The 20,788-nt window shown below is 34.7% G+C and overlaps 3 protein-coding genes and 1 long non-coding RNA gene across 13 annotated transcripts in view; 1 reads left to right on the top strand and 3 right to left on the bottom strand.

Annotated features, from left to right (window-relative positions):
- The first annotated feature begins 541 nt into the window (after nucleotides 1–541).
- Nucleotides 542–8,407, top strand: LOC140966141 (lipid phosphate phosphatase 2-like). 4 transcript variants are annotated; one of them, XM_073426498.1, is made up of 9 exons: nucleotides 552–751; nucleotides 4,977–5,090; nucleotides 5,779–6,001; nucleotides 6,120–6,207; nucleotides 6,308–6,417; nucleotides 6,520–6,613; nucleotides 7,478–7,666; nucleotides 7,772–7,831; nucleotides 8,012–8,407. In XM_073426498.1, the coding sequence occupies exons 3-9, from the start codon at nucleotides 5,786–5,788 to the stop codon at nucleotides 8,206–8,208; spliced, it is 954 nt and encodes a 317-aa protein (XP_073282599.1). In that variant the 5' UTR covers nucleotides 552–751; nucleotides 4,977–5,090; nucleotides 5,779–5,785; the 3' UTR covers nucleotides 8,209–8,407. The 4 variants fall into 4 exon arrangements, with proteins under 4 accessions (XP_073282596.1, XP_073282599.1, XP_073282597.1 ...); XM_073426496.1 differs by having other exon boundaries at nucleotides 5,769–6,001; XM_073426495.1 differs by lacking the exon at nucleotides 4,977–5,090 and having other exon boundaries at nucleotides 542–751; nucleotides 5,769–6,001.
- Nucleotides 1,624–2,133, bottom strand: LOC140966142 (uncharacterized). The gene is made up of 2 exons (XR_012173261.1): nucleotides 1,996–2,133; nucleotides 1,624–1,813 (listed from the first exon to the last, which is right to left on the bottom strand). It is a non-coding gene; the product is annotated as an uncharacterized lncRNA (long non-coding RNA).
- A 1,184-nt stretch (nucleotides 8,408–9,591) lies between the features above and the next one.
- On the bottom strand, nucleotides 9,592–13,024 carry LOC140966118 (uncharacterized). Its single transcript, XM_073426464.1, has 5 exons — nucleotides 12,489–13,024; nucleotides 11,057–11,146; nucleotides 10,821–10,973; nucleotides 10,163–10,726; nucleotides 9,592–10,062 (listed from the first exon to the last, which is right to left on the bottom strand). The coding sequence occupies exons 1-5, from the start codon at nucleotides 12,949–12,951 to the stop codon at nucleotides 9,728–9,730; spliced, it is 1,605 nt and encodes a 534-aa protein (XP_073282565.1). The 5' UTR covers nucleotides 12,952–13,024; the 3' UTR covers nucleotides 9,592–9,727.
- Nucleotides 13,025–14,342: 1,318 nt separating this feature from the next.
- LOC140966058 (nuclear poly(A) polymerase 1-like) overlaps nucleotides 14,343–20,788 on the bottom strand; it is a 6,799-nt gene continuing 353 nt past the window's right edge. For 4 of the 7 annotated variants that reach the window (XM_073426356.1, XM_073426358.1, XM_073426359.1 and 1 more), the window contains 12 exons: nucleotides 20,040–20,638; nucleotides 19,763–19,840; nucleotides 19,578–19,685; nucleotides 18,425–18,487; nucleotides 18,177–18,338; nucleotides 17,248–17,361; nucleotides 17,106–17,168; nucleotides 16,650–16,979; nucleotides 16,079–16,243; nucleotides 15,100–15,972; nucleotides 14,586–14,659; nucleotides 14,343–14,496 (listed from right to left, as the gene is read on the bottom strand). In XM_073426356.1, coding sequence (XP_073282457.1) covers nucleotides 14,460–14,496; nucleotides 14,586–14,659; nucleotides 15,100–15,972; nucleotides 16,079–16,243; nucleotides 16,650–16,979; nucleotides 17,106–17,168; nucleotides 17,248–17,361; nucleotides 18,177–18,338; nucleotides 18,425–18,487; nucleotides 19,578–19,685; nucleotides 19,763–19,840; nucleotides 20,040–20,156 — 2,184 coding nt within the window. In that variant the 5' untranslated portion in view covers nucleotides 20,157–20,638 and the 3' untranslated portion in view covers nucleotides 14,343–14,459. The other 3 variants (XM_073426357.1, XM_073426361.1, XM_073426362.1) reach the window with 2 other exon arrangements.

Genomic DNA, 20,788 nt, shown 5'->3' with positions numbered 1-20,788 from the left:
TACTTTACGTGGTTAAAGAAATTCGAGAATACCACTTTTTTTTTTGGCTGCGTGCATAGCGTGTTAATTAAAATTCTTATATTTATTTAATTAATTTTTACAATATTCTAAATATATAATTTCAAAATACTCTTCAATGTAATGAAAAAAAGATAGATAAATTGGTATTATTAACGCATGTTATTTGATATAATAATTACATAAACTATAATCATTCATTTATGAAAACAAATATATTTTATGGACTTAAGTATCAGAGTAGATCTCTTATGATATGTTCTCACGAATCTTTAAATGTGAGATGGGTCAACCCTACCGATATTCACAATAAAAAGTAATACTCTTAACCTAAAAATTAATACTTTTTCATAGATACCCAAATAAGATATTCGTCTCACAAAATACGATTTGTGAGACCGTCTCACACAAGTTTTTGACTAAATATGATCAGTAACATGTTAGTATTTTATATTTTGGTGTGCACTTTTTTGGAATGAAAAGAAGACGACCCCACCCCGTTATCCCATGCGTTCTCTTTTTTCCTTCGTACCTGGAAATTGAAAACGGTCCACGATATAAAGCCAAAACATACAGCAAACGTCGCAATAGATTTGGTGAATATGTAACCTCTCCGCTTGGATCTTATCTCTCTCTTTTTCATTTTGAAATTACCAACGGAATTATCCGTATAAGGATTGGATTATCTCTCTCTTCTCTCGACAAGCGGTACTGACAGTGATACGCTCTTCAGGTGAATCCATGTTCTCTTCTCCCTACTCCTCTTTTTTTTTTTTTTTTAAATCTAAATGTTTTCTGTTTTTTATTTTGTTTGGTGTTAACTGTTTGTCTTCTGTGATATAATATTTGTCAAGTGTTTTTGAGGAGTTCATTTTTGTTTTTCGCCGGATTAGAACAGCGATTGCTCTTTTTTCGTTTTTATTCTTTTTTGCTTTTGCGACGAGATTTTGGTGTTCGAAGATTTGTTTGTATTTCTCCATTTCTGTAGTTCGAGTTTGCATCTCAGAAAATGAAGTTTTGAGAAAGAAATATAAGTTTCTTCTTCAATTTTCTGGAAAATGTGTGAAACCTGTTTGGGGTTCTAATTATGTGTTAATTCGATCGTATAGCAGACAGTTTATTCTTATATAACTAGTGACATTTTGACGCTGAATATCTGTTTTCATACGAAACGTATCGGATTCGAAGATTGAAAATAATCCTCCACTATCGCATGGGATCTTCGTATATTATTTTATTGTCACTTTTCCGGCCTCCTATGCCTTGGATACGGAACTATGTTGTACCTAAAACAAGAAGTACAATTTTAAATGTTATTTATGATTTTTGTGTGACCAGTTGACATACCGGTATCAAAAGTTTTTTGATTAAAAAAGTGTTTTTTTAAGTTGGCTTTTAAAAGTGCTTTTTTAAGTAAAAGTTGTGTTAATATTGTGTTTGGATGAATAGATAAAAATATCTTTTTAAATTAATAAATGTGTTTGGATACATATCATTAAAGTGCTTTTTTAACTCATTAATTTATATATATATTTTATAACGGATTTCTAAACAAGTGTGATGTATAAATATAAATAATTAAATCCATACCAAAACAATAAAATATTGAAATCTTAAAAACCATAAAAACAATTGTTAATAACAATGGTTAATGTTTACATTCTACTTTAATTTATTTAAATAAAAACTAATAGTTCAATGTCGACCTTGTATTGGCAGTGAATTTCTTATGTCATCTCTCAATTCTTTCATTTCCGTAATATTTTCTTGTGTTGGCTCTTGCCATCTCGTACCTCTGTCATGAACATAAACATTTTCACCATCTTGCTCGATTTCTTGTAAATCATCAATGTTTTCGAGTTGTTCAAGAATATCTCCAGCCGCATCGTATCGCCTTATGAAATTGTGTAAAGCAAAACATGCCACTATAATTTTAAATTGAGTATCTAGACAAAATGTAGGCATATTTTGTAATACCTTCCATCGTGCTTTGCACACTCCAAATGTTCTTTCAATAACCGTCCTTAAACTGGAATGATGATAATTAAATACTTCATTTTTTGATCTGAACTTTGGAGCCAATCGAAATTGAGGTAAATGATATCTAGTATCTTTATACGGTCCCCTAAAACCTTTGAAAGTAGGATAACCTGCATCAAACCTTCAGGTGGGAGTTGAAAATGCAATCTCTCTTTGCGCATAGCCTCTTTAAAAATTTTAGAATCATGAGCAGAACCTTCCCAACCAGCTCATACAAAAGTAAAGCACATGTCGAAGTCGCATACAGCCATAACATTTGTTGAAGTATACCCTTTTCTTCCAATGAAATCTATTTGCTTGCTAGGCGGAACACGAATGCATATATGTGTGCCATCAATAGCCCCTATACAATCTTTAAAATAAAGCCAATATCTTTTGTCATTCTTAATATATTCAGGGACATCTGTAAAATTAAGATCGATAGGTTTGATGATATCTCTCGACAACTTCCATATGGACTCTAAAACGCTGTTAAACTGTCTTGAAACAGTTTCCCCCGAGTGTTGAAAACGCTCTTGAACATTTCTAACTGAAGCAGGTTGACCCATCATGTACAAAAATAATCCCACTTTTTCATAGATATCAACTCCTTTTGTTGGCTGTAAGCTATATTTTTGGAGTAGATCGTCACATAGTTTATAAAAAACATGTTTCCTCATTCTAAACATTTCAAAGCATCGTGTCTCATTACCATTCAATATCTCTGCCACCCATTGAGACCCTGATAACTACGATGTCCTACATTTTTCTTTAACAATATATTTCAAAACATAATTCGTAACACCACACAAGGATAACGAAAATATTTTTTTCTTAGAGACATGTGTATTTGTAATAGAATCAACGGAAATGTCGGAATCATTTGATGCATCAGAGTTATCTGATATAGTGGAGCCTGAACTCGCAGACATCCTGTGAAAATATATGAATAAAGATAAATATATAAAAAAAACAATAAACATTGAAAGTTTTAGATTATTGCATTAAAAATTTAAACATACTACTTAGTAAAGTTGACTCATCAATCAATAAAAGAAAAAAACAAGTGCATTATTCAAGTATTTTTCCTAAAAACATAACTCATGTTAATAACGCTTTAAATCATCTTTAGTGAATTTCTTTGCCCAACCAAGCTGCAGTTCCGAGTTCTTCAATCCGATAAATGTTTGCCTATTATGCTTTTTACCCAAAACTCTAGTAACTATGAAGAATTGCTCACTGCCAACCACCATACCAAGCAAACTACGAAGAACCTCCAGACAATTTTCAATGCTACATGGATCATCTTTTGGTGTTTCGTGTATAGACTTTTGAGTCTCAAATTCTTGAATGACACGATCAAGTTGATCGGCTAACCTAGTGGCAATGGGACCTCTTTTTTCCCCACTCTCCCTTCTTTTTCTCTTCCTTTGCTGCATAGAGCTGTCAGCTCCCATTGTTGAGTTTTCCATAAATTCTTGGCTTTCAACATTAATATAAACATCATTTTGAAACTCTCCATCTACCTGAACATCCCAATCATTTGTATCATCGTTGAAATTATTATGAATTGGTTGATCCTCTGATGGTGCTATTGCAGCATAGTCAGTTGCTATGGAACCTTTAAATATCTTTTCCAATAAATCTAAATTCTTGGGTCCCCTCAATCTAAACTTTGCATACTCGAGATTTTCCTGTAATTTGCAACATAACAAAAAATAAATAAAAATAATTAATTAAAAATTTAAAATGTAGTATATAAATTATGTACCTTAATCTTATCCTCCCACCAACTATTATCAGCTTGCACGGTCATCTTGTTATGATCCCAACCAAGGCCAGTCTCATTATTTCCAATAAGTTGTGCCCACAGTGCAAAATATTTTCTCATAGAATCCCATTTATTTTTGAATTGTTTTTTATTCAAAGAAAGTCCCGTTCTCTCATGAAATTTTGAAACTAAATTTGTGTACCCCGTTTTGTTTAAATGTTTGGTAGGCTTATTGTCGGATTCAATTTCTTCCTCACAAATTTTTAAAAATATTTCGGTATTCTGATCAGTCCAATCCGCCTTATTATTCCCATCAGCAACAAATCCAGGTTCAACAGTCTCAATCGTATATCTAGGTAATTGACTTGGATTTGATAATCCACGTTTAGGAGCTAACTTCGAATACATTCTATATTCAAAAAATAAAACATAAAAAAACGATAGATTATCTAATTCACAATATCATAAATGAAAAGTAATACAAACAAGGATTAAATAATATTACAGTAATATTATGGTATATAACATATTTTAATTAATATAATATTATATACGTAATACACAAGAATTGATGAACATTATATACGTAGTTGCAAAAAAATGGAATAAGCAAATACTTTCCCCTTCCTGATTTTCTGGATTTATCGGATCATTGACCGAATTGTAACATAATTATCTAATTCACAATACGTAATACAGACGTAAATGAATAGGGAGTGTAGATTCTGCAGCAAAAAGAAAGCAGAAAAAAAAGAACGAACAAAAACCTCGACGGAAAAAAAAAATTGTACCTTGTAGAAGAATGGAGAAATGATTGAGGGGATGCTACTGGTGGATGTTGTTTTTTAGGTTATTAAAAAAGCTAGTGAAAAAAGCTCTAAAATAGGGCTTTTAAAAAAGCTCTAATTTCAACTTAAATAAGTGTTTTTTTAAGCACTAGAACCCCACCCAAACAAGTTAAAAATTAAAAAAGCACTTTTTTTTAAAAAAAATCATTTTTTTAGTTGTAGCTTCTTATACCAAACGGGCTCATATACTCGTGAGAGCGCGATACTTAAATCGTATTTGAACATATTTTGTATTGTCTCATAATCCAAATTTCATGCAATGTAAAATTTGTGTTTTGACTTGGCTACCGATTAGTTCTCATACGTGATTGCTTTGCCAGAATTATAAGCCTTCGTTGGTAGAGGAGGCATTGTACATTTCAACGAGGGAAAGAATATTACAATCAACCTCGATTGACACGTGATGTCTTGATTGCATCCTTCAAATTCAGCAGGTCTCGCACACTCACATCAATAGTACCCTGGGTTCGTTTGTCATACAATAATGTCATGTCCCCCAGCTTGCATAATAGGCTTTTTTCGCAGCTACTTCGCATATGTACTTGTTTTACAAAAATGGTTCATTCAAGTTGCCAGAGAGTTTGCAGTAGACCTTTATAAACTCATTTCAAGTTTTAGAGACCATAAAATACACTTCATTAACTTCAATGTGCAAATAAAAAGTTGAATTCTTGTCTCCTTGAGTGCTAATGAAGAGGAACGAGAATTTATCCACCTTTACCCATGCTAAAGGCCTGTTGAGCAAAAGATGGTAATGTGTTGGACATAATCATGGAAAAGCTTTTATCTGAGTTGTTGATAGGGTTATTTCTGAGTGTATTGCAAAAATTTCTATGTGCTACAGTCAATGAACTTGAGAGTATTGTTACTCTTATATTCTTGTTATAATGTTATTTTAGAGTGTATTGCATAAATTTCTATGTGCTAGAGTCATTGAACTTGAGAGCATTGTTACTCTTTTATTCTTGTTATAGTGTTATTTTAAAATTTCGCTCTCTGGTGTTAATTTGTTTTACTTATATTGGTTGATTCATGCTCTTTCATTTTCTATATGCTGAAGATACTTCCTATCAGTGTCCGGTTGTTTACCACTGACATTTCATATACTTTAGCATTTTAAAGGGTCAAAATGCCAGAAATTCAATTGGGTGCCCATACTATAAGATCTCATGGAGCCCGAGTTGTCAGGTTTCACATGCATGATTGGCTTATTCTGATGCTTCTTGTGGTGATAGAGATCATCCTTAATGTGATCAATCCATTTTATCGATTTGTCGGAGAGGATATGATGACAGACCTGAAATACCCATTGAAAGATAATACTGTGCCCTTCTGGGCTGTTCCGGTATGCCATATAAAATCATTGTTTTTGTATCTGTTGGATCTAGATATGATGATAAGAGGCGATATCATTGGTATCCTCTCGAGAATTGATTAACACTTACTCTTTTTATGTGATAAAGCTAATTGCTGTTGTATTGCCTCTCACTGTCATCATCGCCTTTTACTTTCTCCGGCGAGACGTCTATGATTTGCACCAGGCTACATTGGGTATGATCCTTTCTTTCCTATAATCACGTTGTTTTGTTTGTCACATGCATAGATGATTATTATGGAAATGAAATCACGTCTTCTCTGTATACAATGTCAGGCCTGCTGTTTTCTGTACTTATAACTGGTGTTCTTACTGATGCAATCAAAGATGGTGTTGGTCGACCTCGACCAGACTTCTTTTGGCGCTGCTTTCCAGATGGTGTAGGGGTAAGTCCTGTGCTCTGTGTTCAATATTAGGGCCAAACCTTTTTCATATGGGTGTTTGAACTAGCAGGGTTAAGTAATGGCACCTTTGTATTTGGTGGATAGATTTTTCATAATATCACAGGGAACGTTCGGTGTACTGGATTGAAAAGTGTCATTAAAGAAGGACACAAAAGTTTTCCAAGCGGGCACACCTCATGTGACTATACTCTTCCTTTTTCAATGACGTGTTACTAATTTAATAATTTTTTATACTCCGAATTCTTGTTTATAAGATCATGCGACATTGCAATATCTCGTCTACATCTATGTGTTAACAAATCAACTTTGAAGTTTTTCTCCTTATTGCTACAGTTCTACTGCTTCAGCTTTGGTGTTTTTCTTGCGAATCTGGAAGCATCACAGATTCTTGTTTTTTTTGTTGTTAAAAGTTGAACACTTGTTTTGAGAACTATCATATATTTAACTCAAATAGAACTTGAATACATTCCCAGTCCATTCATCTAACATGTCTTTCAACCTTTTCTTTCGTCATTTTGTAAAAGGAGAATGTGATTTTGACATCTGTGGGAGGATACATGAGAATTTATTATGCATTCTGGCATCCTGGGCATTTTGTCAAGCAAAATGGTACTGAATTTGGTGAATCTTTGTGTCTGATCGTGCCTCTGGGCCTAGGATATGGAGGAAAGTAGGTAAACACACCTGTTTGTTAAGGCCTTTTATTCAAAGTAAACGGGACATTGCACCGATATTTTACATTGACCAACAAGTCAATGCAGGTGAAAAATCTGCGGCTAACCCAAATTAGTATAAAACTTTACTTCATTTCTGAGTTTAGTATAACATAGAGGGAAATTGGTTTGAAAGACATCTTGATTCTGGCAGCTGGACCTTTGTTGACATTCAAGTTCAGTCAGTCTTATTCATTCATGTTTTTGTGTTGATTTATCGTCCCTGTTCTAACTAGTGAAAGACCTGAATAAAAATCTGTATACAATAGTTTCAGTTTCTCAAACGATGTAATGGAGCTTAATGGCATCTAAGATTGTCATATTCTTAGGGTCGTTTGCTGGTCTTGGCTTCCTGGCCTGGTACCTGTCGGGTAAAATCAGAGTGTTTGACCGTAGAGGCCATATTGCAAAGCTCTGCATCATCTTTGTGCCTTTACTCTTCGCAGCATTAGTTGGAGTTTCACGAGTTGATGATTATTTGCATCATTGGCAAGATGTGTTTGCTGGAAGCTTGCTAGGTACTTAAAATACAAAATTGCAACTACCTCCAAAGTTTAATTTCTTGGTTATAAAATTTATTTCTGTATAAGTTCATACTATGCTCGGAATTTCTCTATGCGCAGGGTTGACAGTTGCCTCATTCTGTTACTTGCAGTTCTTTCCACCACCTTATGATGTAGACGGTATTTGCCTTCTTTGAGCTTTTCAGCCACAGCGGCTGCACAATCCTTGAATCAGTGATATAGTTCTTGAAAAAAATTATTACTGCATGATAATTGTCACATTTAAAAAACTGTTCCTACGAGTATATGATATACCTATTTTCAAAAAGATATTTTTAATCTAATGTCTGGGATAAGCAGGTTGGGCACCTCATGCGTATTTCAACATGCTGGCCGAGTCACAGACTGAAAACCGATCATCATCGAACAACGCTAATCGTCTCTCTGTTGCTCCATCAGAACTTGAGAGTGTGTACATCCATTCTCACAATTCGGAAGCCAATGCTTCTGGCTCGAACTCGATATTAGAAGATATGGAGACTCAAAGAAGACATTGAATTTTAAATTCAACCTTATTTGCAGAGAGAGCCAGGTTTAGAAACAGTTGTTCATGCTGTTTTACTTAAATTGTTGTAGCATTGCTTTTGCTTCTCTAGGTAGTGTGCTGGAAACATTTGCTTGCATTGTACTTGGTAGAATCACTAGATCGTGACAGTTGTACTTCTATGCTTGAGTTTGAAACTCGTTAGTGACCAACTAATCTTTACATCTCTTTGATACATTTTAAGCACAGCCATTTAAATAACCGATGTTTCATGTTCCAATAGGGGATGGAACCGGAATTTAATCGCTTAGATAAATGGTTTTACTTTGGTTCCCGATGGTTTTTGTTTCAGTTTGAAATTTTTATGAAAAAAATACAGAAATAAAATAGAGTTTTATTTCATTTATATAAATTAAATTGTTTATATATTTATAATTTTGGATCTTAAAACTTAAGAATAATTTATGGTTTAAGATTATGTTTCACGCAATTTTTATTCCAATTTCGGATTCATTTTTTTTTATCCAAATGAATCACATACTCGGGTGCGTACCTGAATTAAACATCTAAGCGATAAAATGAAAGGCAGATGCGACAGGCACCAAGTAAATCGACTACAAAAGGCACCGGGGTGTCCACAAAATTTACCAAAATCCAGGGCCGGGCATCCGAGTGCAGAGCAATTTATGGAACAACGAAATATGGTCCCATAAATTTCGATCCCAAATTAGTTCACGTTCCTTGGTGTTATTGGGTTTATTTCATCCTACCCATGTGGACATTGTCCCCATGATAGAATGGAAGACCAAGATTTGCTCATACATATATAGGACCCACTTTTTTTTGAGAAATTATATGTGTAGCAAGATCTTACCCATTGAAATAAAGTGAGGGTAGTGCCCACATAGGTAGGATCTCATCTATGTGGGCATTGTCCCCATGATAGGATTGATGACCAAGATTTGCCCATACATATATAGGACCCACTTTTTTTTTTGGAAATTGTATGTGTGGCAAGATCTTATCTATTGAAATAAAGTGAAGGAAGTGCCTACATAGGTAGGATCTCATCTACCGTGTTATTGATTATAAAGTCGGATTTAAGGTTTGGAATCACCTTTTGGCAGTGAATGTATTGACTATTGATAAATCCGATTTTAGTTTTAGATTGATGACAAATCTTCATTCCTTAAGAGAATAGAATTTTTTAAAATTTGAGAAGTATTATCGTCATGAAACATGATGATACAATATTATTATGTTGAGATGTAGGTTGATTTCATGTCACAATCTGTCAATTGCATAGATATCTGTTCGTTCCAACATTCACAATTGACATTTCAAGAAAACAATTTAATTTTATACTTGAAATCCATTTTGCAGTAATTTATTACAAGATCATATAAACCCAAGTCTCTAATTAGTTGGGATCGACTAAAATGAATGATACAGACTGTCAAGTGAATTAAAAAGTCAAGTCTGAGCGATTTGCTCTGTTCTTGATGCGTATAGTTCCCAATCAGAGAGCTTATCTATTCAGAACCATCTCCAATATCACTTGAAGTAGGTTGGACATTGGTTGCTTTGTTTACTTCACCGAGTTCTACCGTCGCATTATCTATTCTTTGGAATTGGTTTTCCTCCTTTCCGATATTTGCTTCTTGAAGTGAACTCTTAAAAGTCGTCAGGAAGTGGCCTGAATCCCTAATTTTTGTGAAATAACTTTCTGCATCTTCTGATATAGCAGGAACAGGTAACTCCTGTGCCAGGTAGCTAGAATTAAGCCTCCCTTTAAATTTGTTGGATAATTCCTCAGAATTAGGCACCACCATCACCCCTTGTATCCCTTCAGCTTCAGGCCACATTTCTGAATCTCGCATAAGTAAATAAATTTAAGGTGTGTCAAGGAAGAAAATGTGTTTTACTTGCAACATGATAATTAAACTAGGAAGATCCAAAATATGTACCTTTCTCTCCTATTGAACTGATATATTCATTGAACTTGAGCGGAAGATTTGTGGTGGAGCTCAAGCTTGCGATATTTTCACCGGTTCTCTCTTCGCCTTTCACTTTCTTCCCTATACCTCCAGAAGGCTTCATATTTCTCGAATTCTCTTGTTCAAAGTCATCGCTGGCCATTCTTGTTCTTTTTCTTTTGAGTTCTGATTCATCATTTTCTGCTGACAGAGACTTCTTTATGCAGATTTCTGACAATTTAGTTCCTTCTTTTGCATTGACTAGTTTGTCAAGGTTATTCTTAATTTGATCGTTGAACTCCAGTTGTTCGTTTTCCTGTTCACCTACGGCATATCCCTTCACAGTATCAACTCCTTTATACTCCATCATTTTCTTACTTTCAGTTACATTTTCTTGATCATCTTTGGTATTTTCAATTTCATGCCTTCTCCTTTTGTAAACATGCTGCCATACATTCCTGAGTTTCCCTGGGGAAATCGGTTTTCTAATAAAGTAGCATGCCCCCTTAGCCATGGCTTCTTTCACCACCTCTTTCTTTAGTTCAGAACACATCACTAAGAAAGGTAAACTTTTATCAGAAACCTAAATTTTTGCCGAAAGAAAGTCCAAGAAAAAACACAGTATTTTTTGAGGTAGTCTACATCTTACATAGCATCGGAAAGTCTTTAATTAACTGTACGCTCTCAACAAACTTGATACCGTCCATTTCTGACATGTCGAAATCAGCCATGATAAGATCAAACCGATCTTTACGTTCCTGGACTATGGATAGTGCCACAGATGCAAGTTCAGTAGTTGTAACTGGAAGAGATCAAGAAAAAGATCACTAAGCTCGTTGTATTATCTAGGAATCTGATGTAATATAGACTAACAAGAATATGTACCTTTGTAAGAATAGCCTTCTAGGATTAATGCTGTGTTTAACAAGGTTTCTGTATTGTTATCAATCAGTAGCACCCGTAGGCCTCGAAATGCTGCTGGGATAACAGTAGAGTTGTTCTTATTCATCTGGGCATGATCCATTACGAAAATAGTTAAAACACATACAAAGAAAAACGAGAGAAATCTTAACATATATCATTTTATATGAAAAAGAATTCCGTTGATTTGATGAAGATCGACAGAAAGTTGGTACATTCTTTAAAAAATTATTGTGGAATTGTGACATGTTAAAGCATTTCCCGTTTTGCAGCGAGATTGAAGATTTATTTCTTCTTGGTAGTTGGTTATTTAACGAAAATCTATTATATATCTCCTATGAAATCAACATATTTTCTGTCGAGAAGGATAATTTTAACTTTGTATCGTCATCATAAATATAATTCGATTATTGCTAACAAAATCATGATTTCTTCTCATTTATGACTGATTTAACGAGTTGATTCGATTACTGCTAACAAAAATTGTTTCCAGTATGGATGTAATTAAGGGTGTAAAAATCAGATACGACCCACCAACCCCACACGATTCAACCTGAAAAAATCAGATTTGGGTTTGTAATTTTCGAGTTCGGGTCAGATCGGGTTGAACTCGATAGCTGACCCACAAAAATTAACTGGTTGGGTTGGGTTGACCCGACCCGACCCGACCCAACCCAACCATAAATCATAAGAATTATTATGAGTTATATGAATCATGGGATCATTAATAAATCAAATTGATTCATAAAATTTTGTTATAATTTTTAATTATTATTTGGATAACGATTATGCAATTATATTAAATATGTTAAATTTTTTTAAGTGAATTAGATATTGTAATTATGTATAAATTATATGATAAATATTACTTATCTAAATGTATATGATATATTTTTTTTTTTAAAAAAAACTAATTGATATGGGACTCATATTTTATATAATATAGATGTATTCTGCCATATACTTTATGGCAAGTGGTCCACTTTCACAAACATGTAATGTGTTACACAAACTCATGTGATGATCATAATTATTGGCGTCGATCAATCGTGATCTGGTTTGCTTCAACTTGCATGTCGTTTGTTTTTCCTATTAGTTTCTTGTGAACCGAAAACTTTGGGATAAATTAAAAATTATATCTTCAAAATTTTGGATTTTGAAAATATATTTTGGTATTTATTTATCTTATTACATCGTCAGTACTGATTAAGCCTTGTTATCGCATCCATTCTGTAATCTCATGTCTAACAAATAATAAATAAATAAATAAATAAAAGATTTTTAGCACAACAATCAATCAAAGTCATATTAATAGATTGATGAAAAATAAAGATTATAGCATAAAATATTATACCCACAAAATGTCAAATAAATTAAGAAGACGAAAGGAGATCACCAGCCAAGCGCCTCTGCGTGCAATCCAAGCGATCATCCTGCGCCAACGGCTGACGGCAAATGGGGCAGTTGAAGTTGAGCTGATCGAGCCAGCCTGCAAAGCAATCCTTGTGGAACATGTGTCCGCATGCCAACTTCCGCACGTAGTCTCCTTCATCACCTAGTCGATTCAGGCACACGACGCAATCCGAATCGACGTCATCTGGTTGAACTGGGAATGATGATTCCCGGTTCATGCTCAGCTGCTCGCAGAGGAGGATTAAGTTGGCTAGACCGGACCCTACCACGTCATAGACTTGGTGGTGATGATCATCCGGCCGATCGAAGTGGGGAGAGAGGAGGCCGATGGTGCGCATCATAGTGGAGACGATGGAGTGCAGATAACGTAAGCTCTTGGCGATGACGATGACGGCGAAGATTAGGATTGAGTCGGAGTCGGAAAGTTGGTTGTGTAATAAACCCATTTTTCTTTTCTCTTCTGTCGTATTAGTTTTTTTCTAAAAGCTTCATGCAAGAAAGTGAAAATGTGTGTGTGTCTATATATATATATATATATATATATAATAGAAGGTGCGACAACTCGCATTTGGTGCATCTCGAGCTAACGCAGACTACAATTCATACTAGTAAGATATATATATATATATATATAAAAGTAATCCGACAAAATTCAAGGATTAATATATTATTTATTATTTTTAAAATATATATATAATCATATTTAAAATTAACATGGGCGTGTACATATATACATACACATATTTCAACTATATATATATATATATATATAATAGAAGGTGCGACAACTCGCATTTGGTGCATCTCGAGCTAACGCAGACTACAATTCATACTAGTAAGATAAGCCGTCTATCATTCTTTGTTAATTATCTTTGTGGTGTCCTATTCCAATCACTTCGGGATAAATTAAATATTATTTTTTTTAAAAAAAAAAATGATGTATCATTATCAACTTTTTATACATGTAACTTTTAATACAATGTATAAAATAAAATATTTGATAATATATATATATATATACACATAAAATCGATTAATAAAAAGTATATATTACAACAAAAAAAAAAACACACACACACACATTTATTATGTGACCATACTTTGTCATACTTTGCGACTTGTGATACGTATCATGTAAAGATGGATGAAACTTCGCTTATGAAATCAACAAGACTTTGTTTGGTGTGAGGATAATTATATTAAATAAATAAACATTATGATATCAAATCTTAAAAATAGCGTTGGCTAGCAAATGAATGGTTGATTAGTTTGAGTTGGTAATGAATCTGAGCAATTAATGTTTAATAATGATAAAATTACTACTTGTAACAATATGAATTAACTAGTAGTTTTATATAATTTTGAGAGTTGTTCAAAATATCTTGGCAAATCTTCATAGACATTTGGTCCTTGACTAAAATTTTAAAAACTCTCAAGTGGATGCAAAAATTATTTAATCCTCAAATTGTCTTTTTCTATTTATGCATTTTCAGATATGATTTTGATCATATTTGCTACTCATATAATATAAGTACAAGGGAAATAATGATGCTACAACTCAAATTTTTTTTTTTAATAAAAAAAAAAACCCTTTTAAAACAGAATGAAGAAATTCCAAGTCATCAAAGTCTAAAGCGAAGAGTTGCACTAGGCCAAATTCGAATACTTTGATTGCGTTAAGCATTTTGAAAATAAACACACAACATTTTACAAAAGGAAAATGTACACATCGATTAATTTAGGCACCCCAAATGCGGTATACACGCCTTGGCCGTAACATCTGTGGGTTGAATGTGCTAAAATTTGCAAATTTTTATTACTTCATCAAGGTAACGCCTCCAACACTCTTGCCTCGGTGAAAACCCCTTTCATTTAATTTGTTCTCTTTCAGGTGCAGACTCGAGAGTTTTCGATATTTAACATGATTCCAGCATGCGAGTCTCTTCAGGCTATATTAGTTACCTGCCTTTGCTAAAGAAGTGAAACTGAACCTGCAAATATACCAGTGAATCACCAACCAACTAGGCCGTGTACAATAAAAAAGAGGCAGAACAATCAGTCAACTTTTGACGAAAAATACCTGATAAGAGGCTTCTGCGCTGTCACGCTAGCAGAAGGCGACTCTGTGGTAGGAGTTGCTGTCATCTCAAGGGGCTATATCCATGTAAAGAGGCAAAGATAGAAGTCAATTTTCCTCCCACGTAAAGCAACGCATGATAATGTGAAACCAGTTTTCTAAGACGTAGTATCTCTGGTGGTTAGAACGGTACAAAAATAAAGGCATGCATATGTAAACAGCAGACATGAGAAGGATTTCGATGTAAAACTAATCTATGCTGCAAAAACTCAAATAGTTGCAACACAAAGTGAAACTCTAGCAAACTTTATAATCAACTCCAATTCAAAAATGCAAATGTGGCCGAGATTGAAAATGCATACGCAACACTATAGCCCATATTTTCTACAACCAAGCATACCCAGTAAAAATTAAAAAAAAAGTAGCAAACACAACTGGACATTTTACAAGAGCACCAACAATAATAAAACAAACCGATTACGCATACAGATAGAAGCATCAAGAAAGACAACAAGACCTCCAGCTCTTCCGAGTCCCCATTTTGTTGATTCTTGGAGCAAGAAATATTCTCTTTCCCAGCTGCCCCTGCTCCTACATCCTGCTTTTCTGAGATGAACTCCAATGGAGTAGTTTCTTCTGCCTTGCCATGACGTTGAACTTCACTCTTCAGTTCCATACCTTCTACAATCTCATTGATGATTTTCATAGATCCTTCTTGACCAACAGTTCGTAGAGAAAAATGTGAGTTAACAGGCTTCTCTCTTGCCGATGAATCTGATGAAGCAACCGAAGAAACTGATGGCACAACAGAAGACATGCTTACAACCAATCCTGTAATCTCATGGTTGTCAGATATATCTTCAGAATGTTTCGAGTTATTTACACTGTCATCAAAATCACGTTTGAATTGTTTTCTTGCCACAGTTTCATCCAACAAAGTTGCATCACTAGTAGATATGGACATGCTTGAGGACCCTGACAAGCTAACTCCTTTGGTGACTTCATCTTGTCTTCTCTTCTTCCGGCTCATTGCAGTATCGGCTTGAGATGTGTTTGACGCAAGTGACATTAGGGATGAGCGACTCTCATTGGCACTTTTAACAGGAGGTGAAGGACGGGTTCCACCAGGGAAGACGAAGTTGGGTATGTCTTTTCGTTTGACATGACAAACATGAATCCACATTGTCGGTTTCCAGAATGAGTATGCATAAACATCCCTTTTAAAATCCTCAACCGTCATCCTTATATCAAATTGTTTGCCTTCCTGAGGATTAGTGTCTTGTTTCCTTCGCAAGCCCATAAAATAACTATGTTGAAATGGCTTAGATTTGTCTGAAAATTCACCAGGGTGTGGATGGCACTGAAGTACCCCATTTGTGTCCCTTTCAATCTGAATAAAAATCAAATGACCACAAGAAAATTATGCAACAGGAATAAACTCAACATATCATGTTTTAACCCGACAACAAAGAGCTCAAGAAGACACTTCCGCTAACCTTCAAAGTAAGCAAGCGTATTCGGGATTCAACCCAACCTTTCCAATTCCTCGAGTCCTCATCAGTCTCTGATGCTATATCTATCTGTAGATAATTCTTGTACGCTTCAAAGAAAGCGAAAGGTTCAAAAAGAGCATCCCAGATAGACTTGTTTGCTTCAATTGTCTTTCATGAAAAATAACAGAAGCTAGTATAAGCATAAAATGACAAATCGGACTGGTAGATCTTGGAACAAATAAGGAAGCATATGAAAGGCACGTGAGGTGATAGCTAGTATTATTAGCAGGTATTGAAGCCTAACTTAGGCTGCATAAGCATGTTCCGTCAATAGATGAAAACAGTAAAAACTAAAATCCGTAAAGACTGACTGCCGCTCGTGAGCTTTTTTCCAGAATCTGCAGATCCTAGAGTACATCTAATCCCATCCCATCCCGAGAATTAACTCAGTTTAAAGCAAGAAGAACATCTGAATTGAGAATGAAATCATAACAGCACTAAAAGCATATCTAACCAACGACAGTTTGAACAGAAATGCTCAAAACCATAAAAAGGTGACAGCAAACTGAAATACCTCGCAATTTTCATTTCCTCTTCGAAATTCTTCCATCATGACACGCAATGTGCTATTTGACACGTTGTAGCTAGAGTTCATACAGGGATATGCAGGCGTAATTATGGGCATCAGATGTAATCTGTCCTTGTAATTTCTTCTCGGATCCCAAAAAGAAAGCCCTAAAGATCCCTCTTCAATTGGACACAACATAACAGGATTAGGCCAGCGCCACAAGTTATAGACCCGAAAAAACCGAGAGACCAGCATGCTGGCCAGTGCATTTGGGTAAAGCTGGCAAATTCGGGCAACAAGCAATGCCCAATTAATGCCACCAAGGAAACCAGTTACCTGACCAAATCAGAAAGCATATTAAAGGAAGAAGAGAGTTATTAAAAATAGTCAAAATGGTTATACAATTGATATTGCTACACCACAGGATGGCTGAGAAAACGAGTACAGTCCTGATATACTTACATTTGAATAAACTCCACGGCGTTTAGCCCACAGCCTCATACTTCGCAAAGCAGTACGGAAATTCTAAATGTTACAAATATTAAGTAAAAAATGAATTTTTCAGAACAAAAATTAATATGCAGACCCGGCCCGGCATTCACACCTGAATATTTGGGACCAAACGTAATATTTGATCAGTCACTCTGCATCCATTGAGACTACGAACAGTCTGATCATCTACATTTTGTAGTATAGAATCTTGTGAAACATCCAAGTCCTGGAGACAGACATGTAAAGATGCTCAAGGAACATAATTAGTAATTATCCAGAGAACCACATTTATTTCAATGGCAAAAACAAGTCTACAACATAGAGTACTCGAAAGCAGAAATTTTCGGCTATGTTTCAAGGAGAAAAAAGAAAGGATATGCCCAGCAAATAAGACAAAAAAAGTAATCAAGGAAATACCAGTGCATTGCAATCTCCAAGCAAGGACTTTGATATACAAAACAACGCAACTTGGACAAGAAAAAGGATACAAAGAGTTGGTAGACCTAAAACACATCCTGTTCCAAATTGTTATAGTCTCAAGACATCAACTGTCAAAACAAAATGAAACCAATTGTCACAGAACTTAGAATGCATAGGAGTGGCATTTCCCCATTTTAAAATAACAGAATTGAGGATACATCCAAGCAGCATTTCTCCATTTTAAAACAATCTGGTTACCGAACAACAAACATACTTAAATGTTACCCTCAGATTTTCACCTACACAACGGGAAAAACCAAATGTGATGAATCATCAGTGCTTGAATCCATCAGTGAATAACAGCCAACTGTTAGTTAAGCTAGATTTAAAGGTGAGATTATACTCTTAAAACCAGTAATTTATGTACATCAAGTCATAACTATGGCTGATTCAGATTCGCACAGACATCACAAAAGAAACAAATCAAATAGCAAGATACAAGCACGCAAGTCCAACTACTTCGTGCAGTAGTTACTGGTGGTGTACACGACATCATAAAAAACTAGCATCCTATGTCTTACAATAAAATTGCATGAAAATACCAAGGATAAATTTACACACTTCGGGAATGACCCAGAGAGACACATTTGCATAAAGCAGATCAATAGAAACACCATTGAACTTGAACTTCATGACTGGCACGTGAGCATCTGGTACAGGATGCAGCTCTTGTACATCAGGCATCTCTGACAACATTCTGTAAAGTTCACCAAAAAAGTCTTCCTGCATGTGAAATAAAAAGTGATATTTCCCACTTGTCAACTATTCATTTCCACAGGTATTGTACAAATATGAAGAAAGTAACCTACATGTCGAGTAGCGTGTTTTGGTCCAACACACAATGTATCAATATCTGCACCAGGGCTGTGCACCTGTCAAGTATTAAACATAATGAAAAATAAAATAATCAAATCTTTGGAGGCAATTCCTACGGAACTTGTTGAGAATAAATTCATAACTTTGCAACACACCAAGATAAGATTTCTCAGCTGTAATTTATTCCTGGCCCAGACTCGTCATTTTAAGAATAAACATATAACTCCACATCATATTTCGCCCAAAAGTGAAATTATCAATTTGTTAAAGCTTCAAGTAGAAAATGAAGATATCTTAATTATGAATTTGTTAAAGCTTCAAGTACAAAATGAAAATATCTTAAATCTGACTGATCTCCGTAGACTTGTACACAAAATTTGGATTAAGAATACATGAGATTGGAATACACAAAAGAATCACAATCCCATTATGTCCATCCTCTAGTCATCCATTTACATGCTTTTGCTCTGCATTTTTTAGAACACAGCCAACAAATCTAACAGGCTTCAGTGTTTTGCAAGTAAATCAAGTGATGTAGCCATCTGACTCAACTTGCTTTATATGATGATGCTCAAAAGCCTAGCAAATATTATTTCTGAAATTGCAACACAAATTTTAACTAAGTTTCATAGATAAAGAAATTAGTACAGATCTTCTGTGGCCATAAGCAATGAAACAAAACGGACTAAGAAAGAGATCATTCATGAATTTGCGAGTGGTATACGAAATTGGCCCTAAGAGATCACCGATCATATAAACATAAATAGTATGACAGGAATCAGCAATCAATACGTACGATAACCACGAGATGAGAACAGCCCAATTAAATTGTGGCTGTGTAAAATAGTCAGGAGAGCAGGTACCATAATATTTATTCGGATAAAACCTTAAAAATTACATAAAACACTTAAGAAAAAGGATGGACCATTAATAGTCTTGAGATTCGCCAACCACCAAAAAGACCATCTTTATACACAGAATCCCACTAACAGCACAAATAATTCGGAGTAGCTATGGTTGCATCCCATTAACAGGAAACATCATTCAAAAAGAAAATTATGAAAGGAAAATGAAAATGGAAATGGAAAAATATGATATAAAATAACCAAAATAATGTAAAGAAAAAAAGAAGATAAAATTCCGTACACCAAGTCTATAAGAACCAAAAGTGAAAATTTTCGCATTTGCCTCATGGACCATCTGCTCATTAAAACCTTTAGCACGACTAATATTCTTCACCCAAGTCTTCACAATCTGTGAACATATCACAGATCAGTAATCTATCATCAGGTCAACTAACAGTTAGATAATTATATATTACAAGAGATGACCTGATCCAATCTCCCTAAAACTTCCTCTCTCTTAATAGCTTCTTCATGACTTTCATACAAGCCTGCATCTGCAAGAAACTGATAGCAAAAACGCTGGTAAGGTAAAAAGCCATTCCCTTTTCATAATCAACCCATTGTCAATAGATAACTTAATTAAATGGTCAGAAAACACAATTAAAATAAGTTCTTAAATCTCAAACAGAACATATATCAATTCTGAAAAACGAATAAATGGATTAGCAAGAAGCACATAAAAAAATAGATGTAAAAAACAAACCTTTTCCAATTGTCTGGTCTTAATAACATCGAATTCAGTGGGGCCACCAGTTGAAATTGGCCCAGATAATCCAACATGAGCTCCAGCGGGTATATTATTCGATCCTGGGCTACCCATGAACTATCCTCCGCTCAACGATTTATTAAGTATATTTTCACCAATTCGTGAAAAGGAAAGAAAGAAAAGTTATGTTGAGTGAAGTGCACTCACACCTTCTGTCGCCTAAGCAATTCAAATTAGGAAAGGATAAAAAAACTCTCTTCTTATTCCAAACAGAATAACAATCAACTCTCAGGACAGCAGCAAGGATAAAGAATAATCAATCAACTAAAAAAAAACATTGTTTCTGGATATTCAATTCCATTCCAAAAAATCTATAAAAGAAAAACAGATACAATCAAATCAAAATCAATAAATAGAACCCTCAATTTCCTCAGACAAAACTCTCTTTCTTTATCTCTCTCCTGCTATTATTTTGTCCACAGCAGTACGATATTTGGTGTGTAGAGCTCTAAAAATACATCCAATGAATCCCCGGTCTCCAATCTCCATCCCTTGTTATAACACCTTAGGTTACACCTTATGAGTTGCTGAATGACCTATAAGAAAATCAAACACTGGAGTTATACATAAGCACAAGTGGTTAAAGGGCAACACGCTGACAAAAAGGGGAGAGTCGGTGACTAGGATATGTCGGAAGAAGCCAGAAAAATTGAAAACAAAGACAAATACAAAAAAAAAAAAAAAAA

This window comes from Primulina huaijiensis, unplaced genomic scaffold (genome assembly GCF_012295235.1).
Source record: "Primulina huaijiensis isolate GDHJ02 unplaced genomic scaffold, ASM1229523v2 scaffold20025, whole genome shotgun sequence".
Classification (NCBI taxonomy): Eukaryota; Viridiplantae; Streptophyta; class Magnoliopsida; order Lamiales; family Gesneriaceae; genus Primulina; species Primulina huaijiensis.
Note: the sequence above shows the minus strand (reverse complement) of the source record. Positions and strands in the feature narration are given on the sequence as shown.